This window comes from Mustela lutreola, chromosome 12 (assembly GCF_030435805.1).
Source record: "Mustela lutreola isolate mMusLut2 chromosome 12, mMusLut2.pri, whole genome shotgun sequence".
NCBI classification, from domain to species: Eukaryota; Metazoa; Chordata; class Mammalia; order Carnivora; family Mustelidae; genus Mustela; species Mustela lutreola.
Genome location: NC_081301.1, coordinates 11,592,010 through 11,615,158, shown reverse-complemented (window position 1 = coordinate 11,615,158; position 23,149 = coordinate 11,592,010). Strand labels below are relative to the sequence as shown.

Sequence of the window (23,149 nt, the reverse complement as noted above, 5' to 3'; positions counted from 1 at the left end):
TTTGTATTTGCTGTTGTCTTAAATACTACTAAGAGATGGGATTATATTTATTTCTCTGTCAGCATTTGTAGAACATAAAGAGTAGTGTAGCTTTTATCATTTAAAAGTTGAGACCTGTGTACATATCCTTAGAGGTGAAAATTCTGTCAGCCACAAATGTTTAATAGTTTGGTATGCAGACATTTTTCTTTGCACGTTTGTCATTTCCAGACTCCCTTGCTAAGATTCTTCAGTTTTCTTTTCTTTTCTCTCTCCTTCTCTTTTTTAAAAGATTTTATTTTAAAGTAATCTCTACACCCAACATGGGGCTCAGACTTAACAACCCTGAGATCAGCCCTCAGTCACTGACTGAGCCAGCCAGGCACCCAGATTCTTTGATTTTCTTATTCTGAGTTTCAGAGAGTGTTTTTGAATTGGTTACTCTCTAAGTACAGATGGCCTTCAAACTAACTTTTTATCTTCAGAGCCACTTTTTCCTTTGAGTCAGTACCTGGAAATCTCATTTAGCCTTTTATAGTACCTTTTAATGGTTCTACTGCCATTATTATTTTAAAGTTATACAGTACCAAGACATAATTTGTATTTGCTGCACATTGGCAGATTGCCATTGGCAGATATTTGCTTTTAGAACAGAGGGGCCAGAGAAAGTGGTGTGTGGGAGAGTAGGGGATTACTTTGGTAAATTCTAATTTTAAGGATATTTTCAATTTTTTTTCTTAAGTAGATGTTTAACTATATCCTTAGTATTATTTTTATAGTTACTGCACAGGTGAATAATAAGGTTATCACTGCTTAAGGGAAGCACTAAGCAACAGTTTACTGTTGGCCATATTTTCCTTATCTCTATTATTTTTTGAAGGTACCTTGTTTAGAAATTCAAAAGATCTATGATTTTTTTTTTATTACATATTTAAACAAATAAGGCAGTAATTATTTGTAAAAAAAAAAAAAAGTGACTAAGTTAAAAGAAAATTAACATTTTTTTTGAGTACCTATGTGTTAGATGCCTGCTAGGTGCTTTATAGATATCTAACTTAACAACAACAGAAGATTAAGAAATTAAAGCCACATTTTAGGGAACATATGAGTTTTTTCTAGCTGTTACAAATTGTTTAGTGGATTATATACAGCAATGATAATATTTTCACTGAAGAGGTTGATGATGATTTTTAAATTTCTGTTATGACTTGAAAACCAGGCATAGAAAAGAATCCTAGATTCAAGGGAAGTTGTTCTAGTATATGTCACAAGAAAATACTTTGCAAAATTAATGAAACATGCTGTTCTACAGTGCAGTTCCTAAAGAGAAGGACAGACAGTGCTTTAAACTTCGCCAAGGAACTGATAAGAAAATTGTCATCTATGTGCAACAAACAACTAATAAAGAGCTGGCCATTGAAAGGTAAACATTTTTAGTAAATTCAGCTTAAACATAAATTCTGGTTTTTATCAATCCAGTGGAGTAACCATATACTGTATTCAGAAATGTATTTGGAAGAATTTTGTTCTCTGGGGAATTCTTTGGTCTATTGAAGTGAATACTTTGTTCACTTTCAATTAACTCCTATAAATCTTCAGCTAATATGCTGACTTTCGCTATGTGATAATGAAAGACACATAGAATTTGTTGATGTAAATTAAAGAAGTAAGGTTATTTGGGCAATACTAGTTTATTGATAATTTTAATGTGTCCTTTATCCATCAATAAGAATTTTAAATGACCTAATTTAAACATCTTTTTTTTATATTATCTTCTTTGCAAATTTATGCCTGTTCTTTCTTGCAGGTGTTTTGGTCTTCTCCTTAGCCCAGGAAAAGATGTACGAAATAGTGACATGCACTTGTTAGATTTGGTAAGACTTGCTTTTCATTTTAAGGTTATACACTATTTCCATGATAAAGGGTTCACTTCATCTGACCTGAATCTGATGGTAAAGGACTTCTATGAAGGTGTTCTTATGAGCTGCAGTAGCAGTAAACAAAGATAAGGAATTTCCTCATTTCTGACTTGATATTTATTAGTCTGACCTTAGACCTATTTAGTCTAAGCCTCAGTTTTATCACTGTATGATAGAGAATAATCCTTGTTTATAATTTAAGGTTGAAGTTGGAATCAAAGAAAAGGTTCACGAGAGTAGATACTATCATGAGTTTTATAAATGTAGGTAGTATTAGTATTGTTGCTATTATGAAAATCTTTATTTTCAAAACTGAAATTTATGTGATAATTATGCACTTGTCAGAAGCATTCAGCATAGACTCAGGTGGTAAATTTCTCTGAATTTGTAGTTTGATATGATTTCTAAGCATTTACTTCATAATTTTTTCAGGAGTTTTTGCATAAATAATTGGCGTATCTTTTATTTTAACTGCAGTCAGTCTCATTCACATATATTTCTATCTGTTTTTAAAATATCTGGCCCTCTTTCATATTCTTACATTTTTATGACTCATTCTTTTAAAGGCAGCAAAATGGGAATTAGCTGTTGTTACTTTATTTTGGCATTAATGTTTGTCTTTACTCTTTAGGAATCTATGGGCAAAAGTTCAGATGGAAAGTCCTATGTTATCACTGGGAGCTGGAATCCAAAATCTCTACCTTTTCAAGTTGTAAACGAAGAAACTCCTAAAGGTGATGCAGATTGCTGATATCACGAACAGAAATTTTAGTCCCAAAAGATAAATATCAGTATTTTCTTTAATTCTGGTGAAACCAAAGAATTTGTTATAGGTCTTTGAGTTTATTATTAAATTTGACCTATAAACAAAGTATCATTCCCCTCCCTTATTTTTCCCTCCTGTCTTAATTTTTCACTTCCCTGTTTCCTTTTCTATTCGTGTACTTACTTATATACAGAATTCTAAATTTTATTTTTGTGGAAAGATAATATATGCACATATGGTTAAAAATTAAAAGGATATGGAGGGAAAAGTAAGACTCTACCACGATCCTCAGGGCCCTACCCCAAGGGGACCATAGGGACCAGTTTCTTAAGTAGCTTTTCAGATACCCTTTGTGCAGAAACCACCTTTTTCAAGTTATTTCCTACTGTTTCTGAATGTCATTTAGTGGCTGCATAATATTCTCTCCTGAAAATGTAACATTTGCGTAACTAGTGTCTCCTATTGAGCATTTATTTTTTTCACCTTCATTTTTTTCTTATTACTCATAGCACTATAGATAAATGGATAAGTTAACCAAGATTTTAAAAGTTGAGAATCCCCACTGTTGGTGAAAGTGGCATGAAGAGGCCATATGCCACTTTTGCAAATCAATTTGACAGAACATTTCATAAACTTTTATATAATGCCGTCACTAATTACAAGGAGTCTACCCAAGCAAAGAATTCTCAGTACAGAAAAAGAGTTTTCAAAACAGCAATGTATCTGATTACTTTAGATTTTGATTTAATTAATGGATTACCTTAAGCTATCTTGAAAGTTTGTGAGAAAAGTAACTAATTTTACATTAATTGTATGAGCAAATATATTTCCGTTTTTTTTATTTGCTTCTCCCCACCTCTCTCTCTAGATAAAGTGCTGTTTATGACCACAGCTGTTGATTTGGTAATAACAGAAGTACAGGAGCCTGTTCGATTTCTCATAGAGACAAAAGTCCGCGTTTGCTCACCTAATGAAAGATTATTCTGGCCCTTCAGCAAACGTAGTACTACTGAAAATTTCTTTTTGAAACTAAAACAGGTACTACACTTTCTTATAAATATGGGAGGGAGGTAGATAAAGGAGAAACTATTTTTGAGGCTGATTTATCATGAAGCTAAATTGTCACTTTTATCTTTAAATAGTCATGTGTATTTTAAACATATTAAGAGGAGAAGTGTCTTTTATTTTTACCCACCTATTTATCATTTTTTTTTCTCTTCATTTCCTCCTCAAGAACCAGGTTCTTGTCTGATCTTACTTGCCTTCAATCTGGAGAACTGATTTTAAGATTTCTTCTGGTGGCCATCCACTAAAGTCCTATAACTCTTAGACTTCTTTATCTGAACATGGTTTTATTTCACCTTCATTCCAGTGGGATATTTTCACTGGCTGTAGTATTTCTGGATTGACATTTTTTTTTTTCTTTTAGCCTTTTAAAGATGTCATCTCAGTCTCCTGGCACATTGTTTTTGATGTGAAGTTAGGGTGCATTTATTGATACTCTTTCTCTGTCTGGAATGAGTCACTTTTTCCTAACTGCTTTTAAGATTATTTTTTATCTTTGATTTTCAGACATATAAATATGATGTGCCTAGGCATGATATTCTTTGTCTCACTTGGGTTTGTTGAACTTCTTGAATTTTTATTTATTTATTTGACACAGAATGAGAGAGGGAGGAGTGGGAGAGGGAGAAAAAGACTCCCCACTGAGCAGGGAGCCCAATGTGTGGCTGGATCCCAGGACCTTGGGTTCATGACCCCAGCCAAAGCAGACTTAACCTACTGAGCCACCTAGGTGCCCCAAACTTCTTGAATTTTTCAAGTTTTGTTTTATCAATTTTGAGGAAAATCTGGTTTGTTCTTTCTTTCTTTCTTTTTTTTCTTTCTGAATCTTAAAAAAAAGAGGGGGCTTTAAAAACCCTTCCTACAATTTCCTCCCCATCCCCCCTCTTTTTAAAAATTTCTTAATTTTTTTATTTTGGTTTGTTATTTCTTTTAAACTTTTTTCCTGCCCCATCTCTTTTTTTCTCTCCTAAGATTCCACTTACATATATTTTAGTCTGGTTGTTTTGTTTTCTAAAGATTTTATTTATTTATTTGATAGAGATCACAGGTAGGCAGAGAGGCAGGCAGAGAGAAGGGGAGGAAGCCAGCTCCCAGCTGAGCGGAGAGCCCAATGCAGGGCTCGATCCCAGGACCCTGAGATCATGACCCAAGCTGAAGGCAGAGGCTCAATCCACTGAGCCACCCAGGCACCCCTCTGGTTTTTTAAAAATCTTATATTTTTTTTCTGTTTTTACTTCAGGTGGGATATCATTTTAACTCTCTTTTGATATGCTTAAAGTTGGCTTGCCCCTTTCATCATCCCCAATTTTTTATTAAGCTCATTCAATTAAGTTTTGTTTTTGTTTTTGTTTTTTTAAATTTCAGGTCTTGAACTTTTTATTTCTGGAATGTCCATTTGGTCATTTGGTTCTTTTTTATAGTTTCTGTTTTCTTATGAGATTTACTCTTTGTTCTTTCAAGAAGATTCTCTCTTACATCCTTGAGCATAATTACAATACTGCTACTTTAAAAATCCTTAACTGCTAATTCTAATGTCTGGTGAGTCACATTTTTCTGTTTCTTTGTCTAGCAATTTTGGATATGTTAGATATGTTAGACATTTTTTAATAATCGATTTTTATGGTATGTTATGTTATGGTCTCTTTTGAATATCAGCTTTAAAAAAAAATCTGTCAGTTAATTTGGTCAGAGTCAAATTCTACACTCTATTTTACCTGTGGCGGGCAGCAGATGAAATCTGTGTTTCCTTCTTTTAGTTTTTCTTGGTTCAGATGCCCCACTACTTACCCCCCCCCCTTTTTTTTTTCCGCTTTCCTTTCCTTTGTATCAGCACTTACTGAAAAAAAATCAATTCCATAATGACCTAAATTGCTAAATCTGGTGGTCAGAGTCTTCATAGTCCTTGACCTTTGAGCAGATGATCACTCTCCCCTTCCTTATCCTTTCACTTAGCCTTCAGGATATCTCAGATTTACCTCGGTCCTCCACCCTCAACCACCCTCAACCTGTCTTCACTGTCTCAGTTCATGGACATCATCTCCTAATTGTCGCTGAGAATTTTACTTTGATTTTTCACATCCCCTATCTAGTCTGTCAGGAAATTCTGTTTACTATCAAAATCAATCATATTCTGGCTGCTGCTTAGCATTTAAATTACTCTAATCTTATTTGAACTGTCACCTTTACCTGAGTTACTGTAGTAGCCTCTTCACAGCTCCCTGTTTCTTTTTGTGCACCCCCCACCATACATTCTCAACACAGCAACCTAAGGTCAAATCATATAACTTTCCTGCTTATAAATCTTTAAAGCTATTTTACTCTGTAAAAGCGAGAGTCCTTTCTGTGGCTTTTAAGACACTATGTGGTCTACTGTCTGTTGTGTCATGAACTTTCTCTCTCAATGCTCTTCTTCCTTGCTGCTTCTGCTCTAGCCATGCTCTTAGGGCCTTCTGCTATTAACTGTTTCTTCTGCCTTAAATACTCTTCCAATTTCTCACTTGCTATTATTCACCTTTTTCAAGTCTTTATCTTCTATAAATTTGTGCTTAGATTGACACCTTAGTAATGCCTGACTGCCACATGTAACACTGCAGTTTGTCTGCTCTTAACTTCCAGTGTACGATATAATAAATTTTATTTTGCTTATTATCTGTTTTCCCTGTTAGAAACCTCTACTAAGGGGCACCTGGGTGGCTCAGTGGGTTAAAGCCTCTGCCTTCAGCTCGGGTCATGATCCCAGGGTCCTGGGATAGAGCCCCGTGTCGGGCTCTCTGCTCAGCAGGGAGCCTGCTTCTCCCCCACTCCCCGCCCCCCTGCCTGCCTCTCTGCCTACTTGTGATCTCTCTCTCTCTCTGTCAAATAAATAAATAAAATCTTTAAAAAAAAAAAAAAAACCTATTTAAAAAAAAGGAAACCTCCACTAAGACAGTATTCCTAATCTGCCTTGTTCACTGATTTATCCCAAGCATCTAAAACATAGTAGTTCTCTGTAAATATTTGTTCAATTGATTCTTATTGACATGTAACTTCGATTTTTCAGTTTTACAAAATTAAAGTGTTGCTTGTGGATTTACTTGAGTATACTTTCTGGTAGTAATAAATATTTTAGTTCCAGTGTTTTCAAGTTATCCCTTTTGGTTATAGTTAGAGAAAGGTGGCAAACAGAAAAGGAATAGAGATTTCTCTTCCATGTTGTCTTAGGAGACAGAATGTAAACCTGGGCTCCAGCACTGTTCTCCCAGCACATCACTATGGCAGCAGAAAAGGATTAACATAGGGTTATCAACTAGAAGTTTGCTTTGGAACCAGAAAATGTGGATATTACCAGTGACTAGCAAGTACCTTAAACTCTGTGAGCCTGTGTACTCAACTATAGAATGGCAGTAATTGAATCTTCCTCACAGTGTTATTGTGACATTAAGTGAGAAACTGTATAACACATTTGGCATATAGTATGTTCTTCATGTATTTTAGCTGTTATAGAGAGGGACTGTGAAACCTTAGTGAAGCAGAGAAAGAATAAAAAATATTAGGTCATTGAAATGCCGGGGTGGCTCAGTCAGTTAGGCATCTGACTCTAGATCTCAGCTCAGGTCTTGATCATAGGGTCGTGAGTTTGGGCTCATTTTGGGCTCCACAGTGGGAATGGAGCCTACTTTAAAAAAAAATCCTAAGACATGAAATCAGAACAACATTGATTATTATTAGTGGATCAGCCCCAGAAGAACAGCACTTCAGAAAGAAAACCATTTTATGGGTATTATTTTAAAAGTTTAGGGAGTAGGGATGATTCTTAACTGTTTAGAGTAAGGGATGGTAAATAGAAATTAATTCCATAATTTTAGTACAAATTTGTATGTAAGAAAACATACTCTCTTTAATTAGAGAGTTCTGTCTTTTTAATCTTAGTGAACATCAATAAGATTCCTTTGATCTCTCTTTTCCCTTTAGATCTTAGACAGCCTTATATTCAAAGACTGCATGAGTTTACAGGAATATTATTTCATGTGGTTTGGTCTAAAATAATATATCTAAGTAGGCCAATAAATGACTTAGGCGTGTCAAGTAGCCAGAGGCACATATACCTGAGACCTAATCCAGTAGTCTACTCTAGACTCTGTTAAGGTTACAAGCTAAACATAGGCCAGGTTGTCAATATTTTCTTTGCAAAAAGCAGAAGTTTATATGTGAAAGCTAGGAGGAGGGCAAGGAATTCCTGAGAATAATCTTTCATTTTTCTCCTTATTTGGGTAAGTCTTATTTTGGGGGTGGGGGGAGGAATTTTGTGAGGGGTAGGGAATAGGAAAGAAGAGAGAGTGTGAAGAATTTAAGCAACTTGTTGCTGTCTTAATGCACTTAGAGGACTGTTAATCTCATTTCTTGTAACATAATAAACTAAGTTTATTCCCTTCTTTATATTTATGGTATTAAAAAGTAATAACTACAGTGTTGGAGAGCCTAGTGTGGCCACCACTGTACTAGCTACTTTGACTTTTTCTATTGTATAATTTTTATAGTGATCCAGTGAAGATAGTATTTTCACTTTTATAGACCCAGAGATGTAAAATTGATTTTATGGAATGTTGTGTGAACAAGATGCATACCTGAGCCTTCTAAGAGTTCTCAGTCAGGATTCTTTTCATAGAAACATCCTCCCTTTAGGATTTACTTAAATTAAGGAGAATTTAAAATTTTAACCCTTTTGCAGTTCTCATCAGACTAAAAAAGAAATAGTGGTGCAGACCAAATTTTTTAAATATACAGCATATAGTTTCTGTTGTTATCAATATGGGAAAATAATTATAGAAATTTTTTAAAATACATGTTTAAAAATTGATCCTTTTTCCTATTACTAAAATTATCTGATGACTCTATAACTCCTCTTTAGCCTGGAAGCCTACCCACCTGTGAGTATTATTATATGAAGATGGCATCATATTAGAGAAGAAACTTTGAAAATTAGTGGGGAAAGAAGCACCTGGGTGGCTTAGTTGATTGAATGTCTGACTCTTGGTCTCAGCTCAGGTCTTGATCTCAGGGTTATGAGTTCAAGCCCCACATTGGGCTCTGCACTGGTCATGGAGCCTACTTAAATAAATAAAGGGAGAAATAATGATCGTTCTCTTGGATTTTAATATTTAGAATATTGTTTAGTAGAAGTGGAAGAAACTAGTCTGAAGACTAGATTTTCCAACAGTAACATAGAGTGAATTTAAGAGCAGCTAAGCATTCTTAAAACTATAGAATTACAGAATTTTATTGCCAAAGAAAGGTGTCTTAGAATCTTTTATGAAATTATTTTATAAATGATTTTATAAATGATTTCTACATCATTTATAAATGATGTCTATAAGACTAAGTATCATGGCCAGCATCACATGGGCAAGTTATTAGTATAACCATGATAGAAACCCGAGCCTCTTATTTCTCTTTGGGAGGGGGTGTGTATTTGTGCGCGTATGTGTGCACATGCACGTGCCATGCACACGTATGCAGTAAACCACTGTGCCTCTCAAGGTAAAAAATACGGAAATGCTCTCTATACTAGAGATCTTCTACTGCTAAATCAGGAGGCATATATTATTGTGGTATTCCGCTATTCCTGAGAAGTGTGATCACTGGGTTCAGGTGGTGACCCCTGGATTTCTCCTTTGTAAAAATAGTTTTTTCTCTTTGTATTTAGCAAGTAATTTTTGGGATGTCTGGGGTGGTTCTTTGGCAACTTCCAAATACCCTGTTCCTCAACAACTTTCTAACTACTGGTTTTAGCATCCTTTAGCATTGATGATCCTTCCCTCAATCACTTGAGTTCATTCTCATATTTTCAATAATAATTGCACCTTGCAGGGTTTTCTTCTTTTACATTTATATATGTTTCTAATATTGAATATCTTAAATACAGTAACTGTAATATATTTATTTGCTTTATTCTACTTTATCAAAGAATTAAAAAATGACAGTATTGCAGGAAACACCCTTAATACAGATCTTTCTTTTATTGGTCCTAGTATATTTATAAAATCTTTATAAGCCTATAAAATGTTAAGAAAAGGTACTGTTATATTTGTTTTTGAAATACAAATTTTAATTACTTAAAATTTCAGTGAGGACAAACATATATTAATACAGTTACTGATGGGGTAATTAAAGCATTCATTAATAAACTTGTACCATTTCTAAAATATAGATGATGCCACATTGCAATTTGTGTACAATTTATGTTGTACAAACTTCTTTCGGTTGGAAATAAGATGCATATTTTAATATCAGCATATGAAAATCAGTATGTAAAACATCTAAATGAAAAGGTTTCCAGAATATTTAGTATATTCTGAACTTAAGTTTTAGGAAAAACTTTTATTAATATACCTGTAATATGTAGATACAACAAAAATGGATGTATATAATATGAAATTATTTGTGTCTGTACAGTTTCAAATTACCATTTGTTGATATTCATTCCAAAAATGTCAGTATTACAGTTAATAATGAAACTATTGAGTGAAGTTTAAGATTTTATGGAACTTTTTTCCCCTTTGAACATATTCCAGTAAGATTATAAAATGAGTGATGTGTTCAAAAGTTAATTGGAAAAAAATTTTTTTCCATTATAGTTATTTTACCATTTGACATATAGTTAGGTTTATTTGTTTCCGTATTTTCAATTTGGGGTCTTTGGGTCTTTTTTTCTTTTTGGTTTAAGTTTTTGAGTATTTAAAATACAGCGATACAAAAGTCAAGATTATGTAAAAATGTACTCAGAAATCTTAACTTTAATTCATGTTTCTCCATCCAAACCCATAAGTAACCATTATTAGTGGTTTCTGGCTTATCTTCCCAGTATTTCTTTTTGTGAAAGTAATAAAATACTCCTATATATTTCTTAACTCCCTTTTTAAATACAAACTAGCCTATGTACGTCCTACACCTTTTTTTTTTTTCAAGATTTTATTTATTTATATATGAGGGAGGGAGAGCAGGGGGAAGAGCAGAGGGAGAGGGACAAGCAGACTCCTTGCTGAGCACAGAGATGGATGGAGTGCAGAGATGGACATGGGGCTTGATCTCACAACTCTGAGATCAGCCAAAATCAGAATGTCAGTTGCTTAACCAACTGAGCACCCAGGTGCCTCTTTAGAGAGCTTCCTCATTCTTAATGGCTACATGGTACTTTGTTTGGATGAATCATGATTTATGATTTTTTTTTTTAATATTTTATTTATTTATTTGACAGAGAGATCACAAGTCGGCAGAGAGTCAGGCAGAGAGAGAGAGAGAGAGAGAGAAGCAGGCTCCCGCTGAGCAAAGAGCCCGATGCGGGGCTCGATCCCAGGACACTGAGATCATGACCTGAGCCGAAGGCAGCGGCTTAATCCACTGAGCCACCCAGGCGCCCCTGATTTATGATTTTTTAATTGTCCTCTATTGACAGATTTTTGGATTTTAAAAATCATTTGTTATTCCAAATAATGTTGTAGTATAGAACCTTGTGCATAAGTTGTTTTGATTTAATGAAAGTGCATCTTAGAGTAAATAATTTTGCGTATGTAATTTTGTTATATTTGCCAGATTTCCCTTTCTCACTCTTGTAATCATAGGGATGAACAGGATATGAAAGTACCTGCTTCTGCATAGGCTTGTCAAGGGTATGTTGTTAAACTTAAGGATCTGATTGTAGTCTTAATTTATCCTTTAATGAACGAAAACAGGCCCCTTTTTTTTTCATATGTTTAAGGGTAATTTTTCTCGTTTTCTCTAAACTGTCTTTTCATATTTTTGGCTTTTTGGTTTGGTCTTTTTCCTTTTAGTTTTTTGAAGCTCTTTCTGTATTTGTGAGATTAACTCTTTGAGATATAAATTGCAAATATTTCTTCTGGTTTGTCATTTGTCTTGTGACTTAAATTATGAAGAGTCTTTTCAGCTTTTTTGCCATATAGTTTATTTGAATTTATCAAGTTTTTCCCATTAAAGCTTCTGGATTTTGAGTCATAACTAGAAATACTTTCCCTACACCCAATAATAAAGAAATATACACATTTTCTTCTATTACTTATATGTTTTTGTTTTTCTACTTTTAGATCTCTGATTCATTAGTGTTTTATTGTGGTATATGGTATAAAGTATGTGTCTGATTGAATCTTTTTCCAAATGGTCTGAGAAATTTTTTTTTTTTTTTTTTTGAGTAAAATGCTATTGATCTTTGAACTCTTTTAGATAGTAATTAACTGTTTCGGACAGTAATTTATAATGAATGAAAAAAGGAAATGCTATTCTTTTATCAAAGTAAATACTTAAAAGTTAAAAAATCATAATTATAAATTTAGAATAAACATATGTCATAGACTTTAATTCAATTCATTGAGTAATGAGGGAGCCAGTATTTGGCTCTATGTATTTGAGGAACTTGAGTTGATACAGTCCTTCTTTAAAAAAAGAAAAAATGTTGGAACAAGATTGTTAGGTCAGAAATAAAACTGACTACTATCTTATAGGTAAGTTTGGGCTATCTTTTCTACTGGACAGAAATCATTTGCCTATCTATTGGACACATATATGTAGGTTAATATATAGCTTCATAGAGTCTGAGTCTTTAATATTAAGTAGCTAAGTCAAAATCGTTTATTCTTCTAGAAAATTAATCCATAGGTGGGCATGTTAAAACAAAGTTGGCAAAATATGGGTCAAATCTTGCCTGGCCTTCGTTTTTATAAAGTTCTTTTGGAATATAGCCATATTCACTCAGTTAGTGTCTGTAGGTGCTTTTGCACCATCATGGCAGAGTTGAGTAGTTGTGACAGACTGGTTGCCCATAGAGCTTAAAATATTTACTCTTTGGCCCTTTACATAAAGGTTTACCGACTCCAGTATTAAGCAGTGCTTCAGGATGATATCGAAAGTCCATGTTGCCACTAATTTGGTCTTCCAGGATTGGTATAATTTTTTCAAAAACCTACATGAACATTCAGATGATAAAATCTACTCTGCCTGATACTTCTGTACCTCATGAACCTTTTAATCCCCCTCTCTTGTATTTTTATGTTGTGCTTATACATCTTTCTCATTGATGTAGCCACATTTCTAATTGTCTTTGTATCTTTTCCTGTAATTCTGCCATTTTGTCCTGCTCTGTATTTCACTCTTTTTCCCCCTTCGTTATAAGCTGGCTATAATGTGGTGTATTAATATATTTAAATTTGGTGCTGGAAAAGTTTTATATTCTCGGTTCTTAATTTTTAATTTAGGTGAGTTCAAACTGCTATGTGTTTGCCTTAGAATGCAAACCAATTTGAGATACAAAATTTTTGTGAGTTTCATTAATCTTTTTTCTACCACTCACCTTCTCCTCCTGACCCCCAGTTATAGTTTTCAGTTGAAGAAAATTCTCACATTGCTTTAATCAAGCTGAAGGAGTGGGAAGAAGCATGGAAATAAAAGGACTCTCTAAAGAGAGTTTCTAAACTGTTAGAATATTTTAAAACATTTTTTTTCAGGGTGCTTGGGTAGATCATTCAGTTAAGCTTCTGACTCTTCTTTTCAGCTTATTAGATCATGTCAGTCAGAGTATGATGAGCCCTTGGGTATGGAGCCTGCTTAAGATTCTCTCTCTCTGCCCTTCCCCATCCTCTCTAGTTCTCTAAAAAAATATAAAATAAAAAACATTTTCTTAGGGATAGTTTATTTTTTTTAAAGATTTTATTTATTTGATACAAAGTTCGTGTGTGAGAGAGAGCATGAGCAAAGGGAGGGCCAGAGGGAGAAGCAGATTCCTGCTGAGCAGAGAGTCCAATGCAGGGTTTGATCCCTGGACCGTTGGATCATGACCTGAGAGTCTAAGGCAGATGCTTAACTGACTGAGCCACCCAGGCACTCTCCTCATGGGTAGTTGCTTGTAGGAAACCTTGAGGAGACACCTTAAAGTAACTAGGAAGTTACCGATTGCTAACACTTACCTAAATATTAGTAGCTGCATGTATGATGACAATAAGTAAAACTGCAGAATTAAAGTCCTCCTAACCCATTTTCTTCTGGATTTTTAAGTCTAAACATATTTTTCTATTTAGAAAAGGTTACATTTAGGAGTGCCTGTGTGGCTCAGTTTTGCTGAGCCCCCGGCTCAAGTCATAATCCAGGGGGTACTGGAATTGAGCCCGGTATCAGGCTCCCTGCTCAGCGGGGAGCCTGCCGTTCTAACCCTAACCCTCTCTCACTGACTCTGTGCCAAATAAATAAAATCTTTTAAAAAGAAAAAAAAAAGGTTACATTTAGTGTAGTCATTCAAAGTAATATCTTTTTCTTTTTTTTTTTTTTAAGATTTTATTTATTTATTTGAAAGAGAAAGATCACAAGTAGGCAGACAGGCAGGCAGAGAGAGAGAGGGGGAAGCAGGCTCCCTGCTGAGCAGAGAGCCCGATGCGGGGCTTGATCCCAGGACCCTGGGATCATGACCTGAGCTGAAGGCAGAGGCTTAACCCACTGAGCAACCCAGGTGCCCCAGTAATACCTTTTTCTTCTCCTGTATGAAATCAGAAGTATAGTCATCAATTAAAAAATAATTGTACCACTTAGTAAATAACATTTTTTCATCTTCAAGATAAAGCAGAAGGAGAGAAAGAACAATACTGACACTTTATACGAAGTTGTGTGCTTGGAAAGTGAATCAGAGAGAGAGAGGAGGAAAACTACAGCCAGTCCCTCAATTCGCCTGCCACAGTCTGGATCTCAGAGTTCAATGATACCTTCTCCTCCAGAAGATGATGAAGAGGAAGGTAAATTGTAGGGAGAGCTTAATTTCTATTATGGGGTGGTATACCATGCACACCATTATAAGTTTATCAGGGAATTGGTAACTGTGACATAGCATTTGGAATTCTTTCAGTAAACACTTACGAGAATGTACTGTATGCAAAGGATTATGGGAGATTTGAAAACGATGAGCACAGGACCTTCTTTAAGATTACTGTAATCGAGTTGGAAAAAACGAGATTTATAATTAGTGCCTTTTTTAAGAATCAGCATGTGCTAGCTTAGTGTATCAACACATTTTTAGAGCAAACTTGACATAGCTTCCACCTAAATAAATGTTCCCATTTCAGCTGATTCATTTTACAGGGACGGTTTCACTTGCCAAAATGCAGCTTCCACCATGACGCTTTCATAAAATATGAGTATTTAAATATACAAATCATGTATGTATAGTATTGGATTCTCACACTAATAAACATTAGGAATCAACCACCTCTCTTTTTTTCCTCCTCTTTTTTTTTTTTCATGGTTATATCCATTAACTAATCTGTCAGTCTCTGTTAAAAGCTACTGTATAGACGTGAGAAGTGAAGAGAAGGAGCACAGGAAAAGCAAAAGTTTCGGAGGTATTTTCTAACCTGTAATTTTGTAGCAGGATTTTTTATTTTTGTAAAGAGGGAGGAAAGCTGATTATGGTAGAAGGTCATATGAAGCATGTATGTGTGTGAGGTTCACAGAAAGTGTCTGGAAATTCATAGAGGCAAATCATTTTTTATTTTGGGGAGATGTGGCAGGACATCATGAAGAGTAGTTTTTGAGCTGGGACTTTTAAAGTGCAAGAGATAAATGGGCAGGTCTGGGTATTTCTGGCTAAGAAATTGCATTAACAAAGGCCTAGAGGTAGCAAGAATAATTGGGTTAAAAGAAATATATACTAATGGTTAAATGTACTTTTTTCAAGTTAGAGCCAGCCCTTACTTTCCAATTCCCATTGTACCCTGTAACTTTCACTTTTCCTATGTCTAATATTAATGGCCACCAGTTACTAGATGCTTAATATATGGTAGGTAGGTACTTAGTTTAAAGTAGAATGATATTTTGTTTATATAATCCTCACAAAAATTCTGAAAAATGAGATTTCTATTATCCTTATTTTGCACGTAAGGAAATGGAATCTCAGAAAACGGAATTTGCCCAAGGTCAAACAGCGAGAAATAGGCAAGGAGGATCTTTGTCCTGTTCTGAGAGTTAGCATTCTGAGCTCTATTCTGTAATCATCTTGGTGCCTTTAGTTCACATAAAGCATTTTGAAGTGCAGAGAAAGCACATATATTGCTTTGGGAGAAGTTAGAGATACAATTTGAAGTCTTCCTGCAGAACCAATTTAAGTAAAAGTTGGGGAGATAGAATTGTTCTCACTGTTTGAGACTGTCTGCTCTATAACTGGTAGTCTTGAGACTTGTAGTTTACCTTCTAAGTCAATGCTGCTCAAGATGGAAGAGCAAGTAATAGTTCAGAGAACTCTTCTCCCCTTAAACTCAGCAATAAAAACAAAACCCACCATGAACTGAGGAAGACACTCTGTTTTTATGTAGCCAGAGAATGGTCAAATGCTGGATCTCAGTGCTGCAGATTTTAAAGAGTATCTGCCTTTTACCAAGTTTGGGCCCAGCTAAAGGTTAACATCTAGACTAATGTCTAGTTCTAATCTATGGCAGGCATACATTTTTCAGTGGAATTGAGGAGTTCAGAGGGGCTCTAGTAACAGTAGTTAACTAAGAGAGATAAGGACCAATAACAAACATGGGAGAGTTAGGGAACACTAGAACACAGCTTTCACAAAGGACAAAAGTGTCCTTTTTTGCCCACATTATTTCCCTAGTGTATAACACAATTCTGTGTGTGTTATAGATGCTCAGGAGATACTGGTGGGATGGGTTTCCCACCACCATCCCAGCCCCCAATCCATTCCTATAGTGCAAGACTAATGACAGGACTATGGTGCTGAAGAAAGCTGTGCAGTCACCCCACCTCTTCATCCTCTAACCTGTATGTGGACCAGGGAGACCCATCCTATTGTCATATGTTTGTTTCCTAGAAAGAAATGGCTGTAGTCCTCTAGCAGAGAGACTTCTTATCCATAGGACATGTCTTCTCCCAAGACAGGAAACCAGCAGGTAGTAAGGGAAGGTGTTCAGAAACAATATTCTGAAGCTGGTTGCCTGGTCCCTGTCCTCCCGCCCCCCCATACCCCTGTCTTAGGTAGATGGAGTTCTAAAGACATATTTCAAACTGCTACTGTCAAGATATGTTGAAAGCATCCAAAGCAATAAAAGAGAATTTGGTAAGACAGGTCTTCTTTATCTCTTTAAAGGAATTGTCACCGTCACCTCTGGTACATTTTAGTACATTTTTTATAGGTGCTATTCCCCAAAGAGTTGTTGTGTTGTGTTGATATTTGAGTGAGGAGAGAATTGCTTGAGGCATTAGAAAGTAGGGCCAATTCTGGCAAAACAGCAAAATTGGGAAAGTTTATCTTCATGCCCTCAAGGCTTTCTCTTTTCCTTATTTATCCTATATCTCATTTGTAGCAAAAGAGGTCTCACTTACATTCATTCTGTGTCTTTCCTATCTCACCATCAAAACTGATGCTAATGTCCAAGGTGTTTTAATGTAAGGAAGTAATAAGTATCATGGATTTCTGAGCTGTCCATAGTAGAGATGCAAATTCACGATCTACTCATTAAAGGCCTAAAGATCCAAACTTTGTTTAGGCAGGTTAAGCCGGAAAACTTAGAAACAGCATTGTTGTCCCCTACTAGGAGAACTAATTGTAGAGCCACTATGGAAGGCAGTTTGTCAGTAAGTTTCAAAATCCTTAAAAGTATGCCTTTTTTATCCCAGGAAGTTCACTTCTGGGCATATACCCAATGAAAACAAGAGTTAAGTTCCTCCTGATACTATTTGTAGCAGAAAATTGAAAACTCCCCAAGTATTCAGCAAAAGAGGATTGATTATGTAAATATCTTAGTCTGTGTTTCCCCCTTTCATTACACTTTTAAATTCCTCTCACAGGCCTTTATCAGTGTCACTTTTTTTTTTACTGCCTTCATTTCTTACGATCTTTAAATTCCTATTTGAGCTTACTTTTCTTAATTACTAGAGTTAGGTTTGAAATGACTCATTTTGGTCTTTTTAAATATTTTTGTGCTTTCTGTAATAAATGTATGCCACTGTAGAAAATTTGGAGTCCTGAAAACATAAAGGAGGGGGGAAAGAAATCATAATTCTGTCACTCAGATTGTAATTGGTAATGTCTTAGTATAATTTAGTCTAGACTATTTTCAGCACAGTGAGGATTTATTAGCTCCTGATATTTTTGTTTTATGTGGCATTTTGCCAGATTATTAATGTAAACACATGTCAATATGTAATTACATTGTAACCATGTTTTATAATTTAATCAGCCTCCTATTGCTGCTCTCCTATTGTTTGTAATTTTTTAAACTGTGGTAAACAAGACTGCCATATATGTTCACGGATAAAGTTGTTTGCTTTGGAAAAGGGAAAAGAAGATACCATATTTTGAGTCTTAGAAATGGCTCTTTTCTGCAGTTAACATAATGTGGACTCTATGGAAAGCAAAAGAGAAATAAAGAAGTTACTGCAACATTGTACCTAGGATCATTTTTATTTCCTTTGTATTTATATCTGTATGCTAAAAGAGAGAAATAGAAATTAAGACTTTACGTTCCCAGTAAAATCTTTTAAATTTGATTGTTATATTACCATTCATTCTTCTGGCTAGCATAGCCACTTCTGTTATCCTTTTTTGTGTTTTATTTATTAAAGATAATGATGAACCTCTCTTGAGTGGATTTGGTGATGTATCCAAAGAATGTGCAGGAAAAATTCTTGAAACATGGGGAGAACTGCTGTCAAAGTGGTAAGTTAGAATAGTTCTCCTTTTCATCTGTAATTTTCATTTTATGGATAGGGTATCTTCCCTAACTACAATATCCAATTTTGGAACCGTTCTGTTTTTGCAACCTATTATAGAAACCAAAGTATGGGGTTTGTGTTCTAGAATCTCTGTTTTTATAGATTTATAAGGGTAAGTAGTGAAGGTCTGAAATCACCTTTAATTTTTTTTTTTTTTTAATAAATGCTATTTATTTACTTGACAGTGATAGATAGCAAGAGAGGGAACCACAAGCAGGGGGAGTGGGAGAGAGAGAACCAGGCTTCCCACTGCACAGGCAGTCTGATATAGGGCTCAATCCCAGGACCCTGGGATCATGACCTAAGCCAAAGGCAGACGCTTAATGACTGAGCCATGCAGGTGCCCCTGAAATCACCTTTCAGAATATAAGAAACCTAATAAATTCTCATGGCTGCAGAAAATATTAATTCAAACATGGAATGTGTGGAGAGAATAAATTATGAAAGAGCTCCTTTTTATTAACGTGGTTAGGAACCACTGACTGGTTAAGATAATATGTAACAATTAGTACACAATAATTGGAGATTTGGAAGATGCTCACACAATGCATAGAGCCAGAGTAGAGACCTCAGGTGGGATTTCCCCTATCTGTGTTATTTACCTGAAGTGACAGCGGAGTGTTAAGAACATGCTGTATATTGACTGTTCTAATGGTTACTTTTCCTACTGACACTTGTAAAACTCAGAAATTTCTTGTCAGCTTGACAACAGTGTTAAGAAGCACTATCCTTATAGACCGTCTAGAAAGGATACACTAGCTTCAGGTGTTTCCTAATGAAACCAGAGATGTCAGGTTGGTGAGACATTTATGTAGTTTCCTTTTTCCTCTCTGTAGGATGCCAGTATATGCTGGGGCTAAAAAAAGCTTGAAAGTGATCTGAGCACTTCTCTATTTCTGACTTTCTGGTTGTTAAGGTTGTCATGTAAGCTCCCATGGGCCTCTTACTTTGGGGTCTGATTTTTCTCAGAAAATTTAACTGTTGAAGGCTTTCATTCTATTCTTAGAAAACTGTGTTTCAGCATTTAAAAATCTTCCATGTCCTTAAGGGATGGGACTACAAATGGGCATGCATCTGCTTCCAGCATTCTCACAGTGCTTTACACTTTTGGTGAAACATGTTCGACATGGGGAAATGTCAAATGTGTAGAAGAGGAGAATGCATACCAAAGCATGGTTTTTCTTTATACAAGTGGTTTTAGTAAATGAACTCTACAGAAGCCTCCCCTCCAACCCCCCCTCCAGGGTACAGTTCTCATTTATTTTTAATATTCCCTTAGCAGTCAGGAGACAAACCTGCTGATGCTCTCATCAGAATTATATTTTCAGTTCAGTGTATTTGGAGTGTTTGGACTGCTGCTGGCAGGCATTTCATCTGTATAAAAAGGTTTCTACTCTAAAATAGAAATGTAATTGAGTCTTGACATGGTTACATAATAGTTTATTTAAAATCATTCAGATACAGCATTTAGACTCTAGATTTTATTAGATGAACTCCACCATTTTATATAGTTGCTTGGAATTTGTTTTATTACCATATTTTTAAATTTATTTGTTAATTAACTAATATTATATCTTTCTTCCACTTCCTCAAATACATTTACTGAGTCTACAGATATTTCTGAAACTATTTTTGCTGGTTTGGGTCATGTCTTCAGAAATACTAATACAGTTTGTTTCACTTCTTTAATTCATTTTATCTCTTTTTCCCATCATTATTATATATGTTGTATAGGTAGGAAACATTATAATATCGTGGAATTCTATAACCTAGTAGGCCTGGCTTCAAATCCTGCCTCTCCTATTTCCAAACTGTATGGCCTTGGGCAGGTCACTTAACTCTTCTGAGTCTGTTTCTTCATTTACAAAATATGCAGGTCTTTAAAATTACCATTCAAGATTATTGTGAGTTAAAAATAATGGATGTTGCACTAGTAGTAATAGTAGTGAGAATTAATGAATTTATTATATGCCAGGCATTGTGCTAAGTTACGTGCTTGATTTCAGCCATTATAACAGCCCTATGAACTAGTATCCATTTAAACAGATGAGGAAACTGGTTCAGAGATTTAGTCAGCAATTCTAATTAGTAAGTGGCAGACCTAGAATTTTTAACACAGGCAAGTCCGAGCCTAAAGTTGGTTTATTTAACTCCACATTAGATTTTTTTTTTTTTTTAAGATCTTATTTATTTATTTGACAGAGAGAGACCCAGCGAGAGAAGGAACACCTGCAGGGGGAGTGGGAGAGGGAGAAACAGACTTCCCGCCAAGCAGGGAGCCTGATGTGGGGCTCCATCCCAGGACCCTGGGATTATGACCTAGCTGAAGACAGATGCTTAACACCTGAGCCACTCAAGTGCCCCTCCACATTAGATTTTTAGGGGCAGTATAAGTAATAGTACCTTTGAACTCTAATTTCCCCAAGTATATTTTAGTGTGACTCTTAGTGAATAAGAGAACTAATGTTGGTATAAAATAGTATGTTGAGGGTAAATAAAGTTAATACAATCAAGGACATAAAATTATTCTGAAAATAATTTTACCAATATAAATTAAGCTAGGATTAGCAAATAAACCTAGGTTAGGTTTATTATTTCTGTAAAGGGCGAGGTCATAAATACTTGGGCCATTAATAAATATAGCTCATGAATATTAGGTTCTGTGGCCCAGTAGACTCTGTCACAACCACTCAACTCTGCTGTTGTGGTGCAAAGGTAGTCATAGATGATACATAAACAATTTTAAAAGGCTGTGTTTCAATAAAAGTTGCTTTACAGAAATAAGCAGTGGGCAGATTTGGCATACAGTCCATAGTTAACCAGTTCTTGAATTAAGTAACAACTGTTTTGTTCTTTCTGCTCCCAATCCTTCAACTTTATGTAACTTTTTTTTCCAAGCAAAGACAGAAACCATATTGAATTGTCTATAGCTACCTTGTTAGGCTACTAGCATCACAGAATTAACCATTTTTAAAGATACTGCGCATTGTTCGTTAGAATTCTGGGAACGTTTTGAGAAAAGTCTGAGTCCTTGTTGTATTTTTTTTTTTTAAGATTTTATTTATTTATTTGACAGACAGAGATCACAGGTAGGCAGAGAGGCAGGCAGAGAGAGAGGGGGAAGCAGGCTCCCTGCTGAGCAGAGAGCCCGATGCGGGGCTCGATCCCAGAACCCTGAGATCATGACCTGAGCCGAAGGCAGAGGCTTTAACCCATTGAGCCACCCAGGCGCCCCTCCTTGTTGTATTTTGAGAGTGGTCATCAGTAACTTCTGTTTAAATCTGGTGGTCACAGAAGACTTTGCAGGTCAGGATGCTGCTTTACTGACTCAGTAATGGTGGCTTTCAAAACACAAAGCAGCCATGATACCCAACAGAGCATTTATTGATCTGAGTTTGAGACTACCTGAGTCATTTAATCAACTTTACTGAGCTGCTTTCTCCATCGATTAAACTGGAAGTACTAACCACCTACCTCAGATGGTTATTGTGAAGATCAAATTCAAGATTATATGCAAATTACTTTATAAATTGGTACAACAATTCAAGATAAGTTTTTTTCCCCATTTTATAGATTAAATAAATGAAGCTCAAAGACTTCCATAATTTGTTTTGATATTATCAGAGTACAGTAGAAACTTCGTTAGCGATCATAGTCATTCTAAAATGTTACTTGAAGCAAGGTATCATAAAAACAGCTGAAAGCTTTATTTTTATATTTATTTTAACTTAGAACATAAAAATACACAACTCACTTGTGAATTTTGATGCATCGCCAAGCCCTTATCTTTGGCTTTGTTTCTGCTGATTAGAATTCTGCTTTGTTTTTCTTACGTAAACCACAATCATGAAGCTATGGTTTCTACTTTTGATTTTTATTAAAAAAATTAAAAATAGAGCAATAATTTAAAGATACTTAGGAAACAGTCTGCACAGTTCTTCACTCAACCTTTTAGTTACCTTGACCACATCCAATTCAACAGATCTATTTAATTTTATTTTTTTAGTATGTTACCTTTATTAAGTTTGTGAAAATCATATAGTCTAGTTTCCATAAAAATTACACTGTTTAGGGGTGCCTGGCCAGCTTAGTTGGTGGAAGGTATGACTCTTGACCTCAGGCTTTTGAGTTTGAGCCCCACACTGGGTATAAAGATTACTTAAAAATAAGATTTTTTTTTAGTATTTATTTGAGAGAAAGAGAGCGAGAGAGATGACAGAAAGGGAGGCAGAAGCAGACTTCCCGCTGAGCAGAGAGCCTGATGCAGGGCTCAATCCCAGTACCCTGAGATCATGACCTCAGCCGAAGGCAGATCCTTAATTGACTGAGCCACCCAAGACCTCCAAAAATAAGATCTTTGAAAAATTAATACTCTTTAGAGAATCTTCCTTTAATCCACTTACAGATTATGGCTTTATTTTTAGGCATCTCAATTTGAGTGTGAGACCAAAGCAGTTGTCATCCTTAGTAAGAAGCGGTGTTCCTGAAGCTCTTCGAGGAGAAGTCTGGCAGCTGCTAGCAGGATGTCACAACAACGACCACCTGGTAGAGAAATACCGAATTCTCATTACAAAGGTAAGGGGCTGATAATTCAGCATTAATCCTTTTGGAAATTTGTTAGGAAAAGATCATGTGGCTATTTGATTTCAGGGAACATTTTATAATCCCTTTATCT

The 23,149-nt window shown here is 35.4% G+C and overlaps 1 protein-coding gene across 6 annotated transcripts in view; it reads left to right on the top strand.

Moving 5' to 3' along the window:
- Positions 1-23,149, top strand: part of RABGAP1 (RAB GTPase activating protein 1) — a 153,091-nt gene that overhangs the window by 48,902 nt on the left and 81,040 nt on the right. For all 6 annotated transcript variants that reach the window (XM_059142079.1, XM_059142081.1, XM_059142083.1 and 3 more), the window contains 7 exons: positions 1,292-1,402; positions 1,787-1,853; positions 2,530-2,632; positions 3,533-3,702; positions 14,321-14,495; positions 18,325-18,418; positions 22,899-23,049. In XM_059142079.1, coding sequence (XP_058998062.1) covers positions 1,292-1,402; positions 1,787-1,853; positions 2,530-2,632; positions 3,533-3,702; positions 14,321-14,495; positions 18,325-18,418; positions 22,899-23,049 — 871 coding nt within the window. The remainder of the gene's footprint in view (positions 1-1,291; positions 1,403-1,786; positions 1,854-2,529; positions 2,633-3,532; positions 3,703-14,320; positions 14,496-18,324; positions 18,419-22,898; positions 23,050-23,149) is intronic.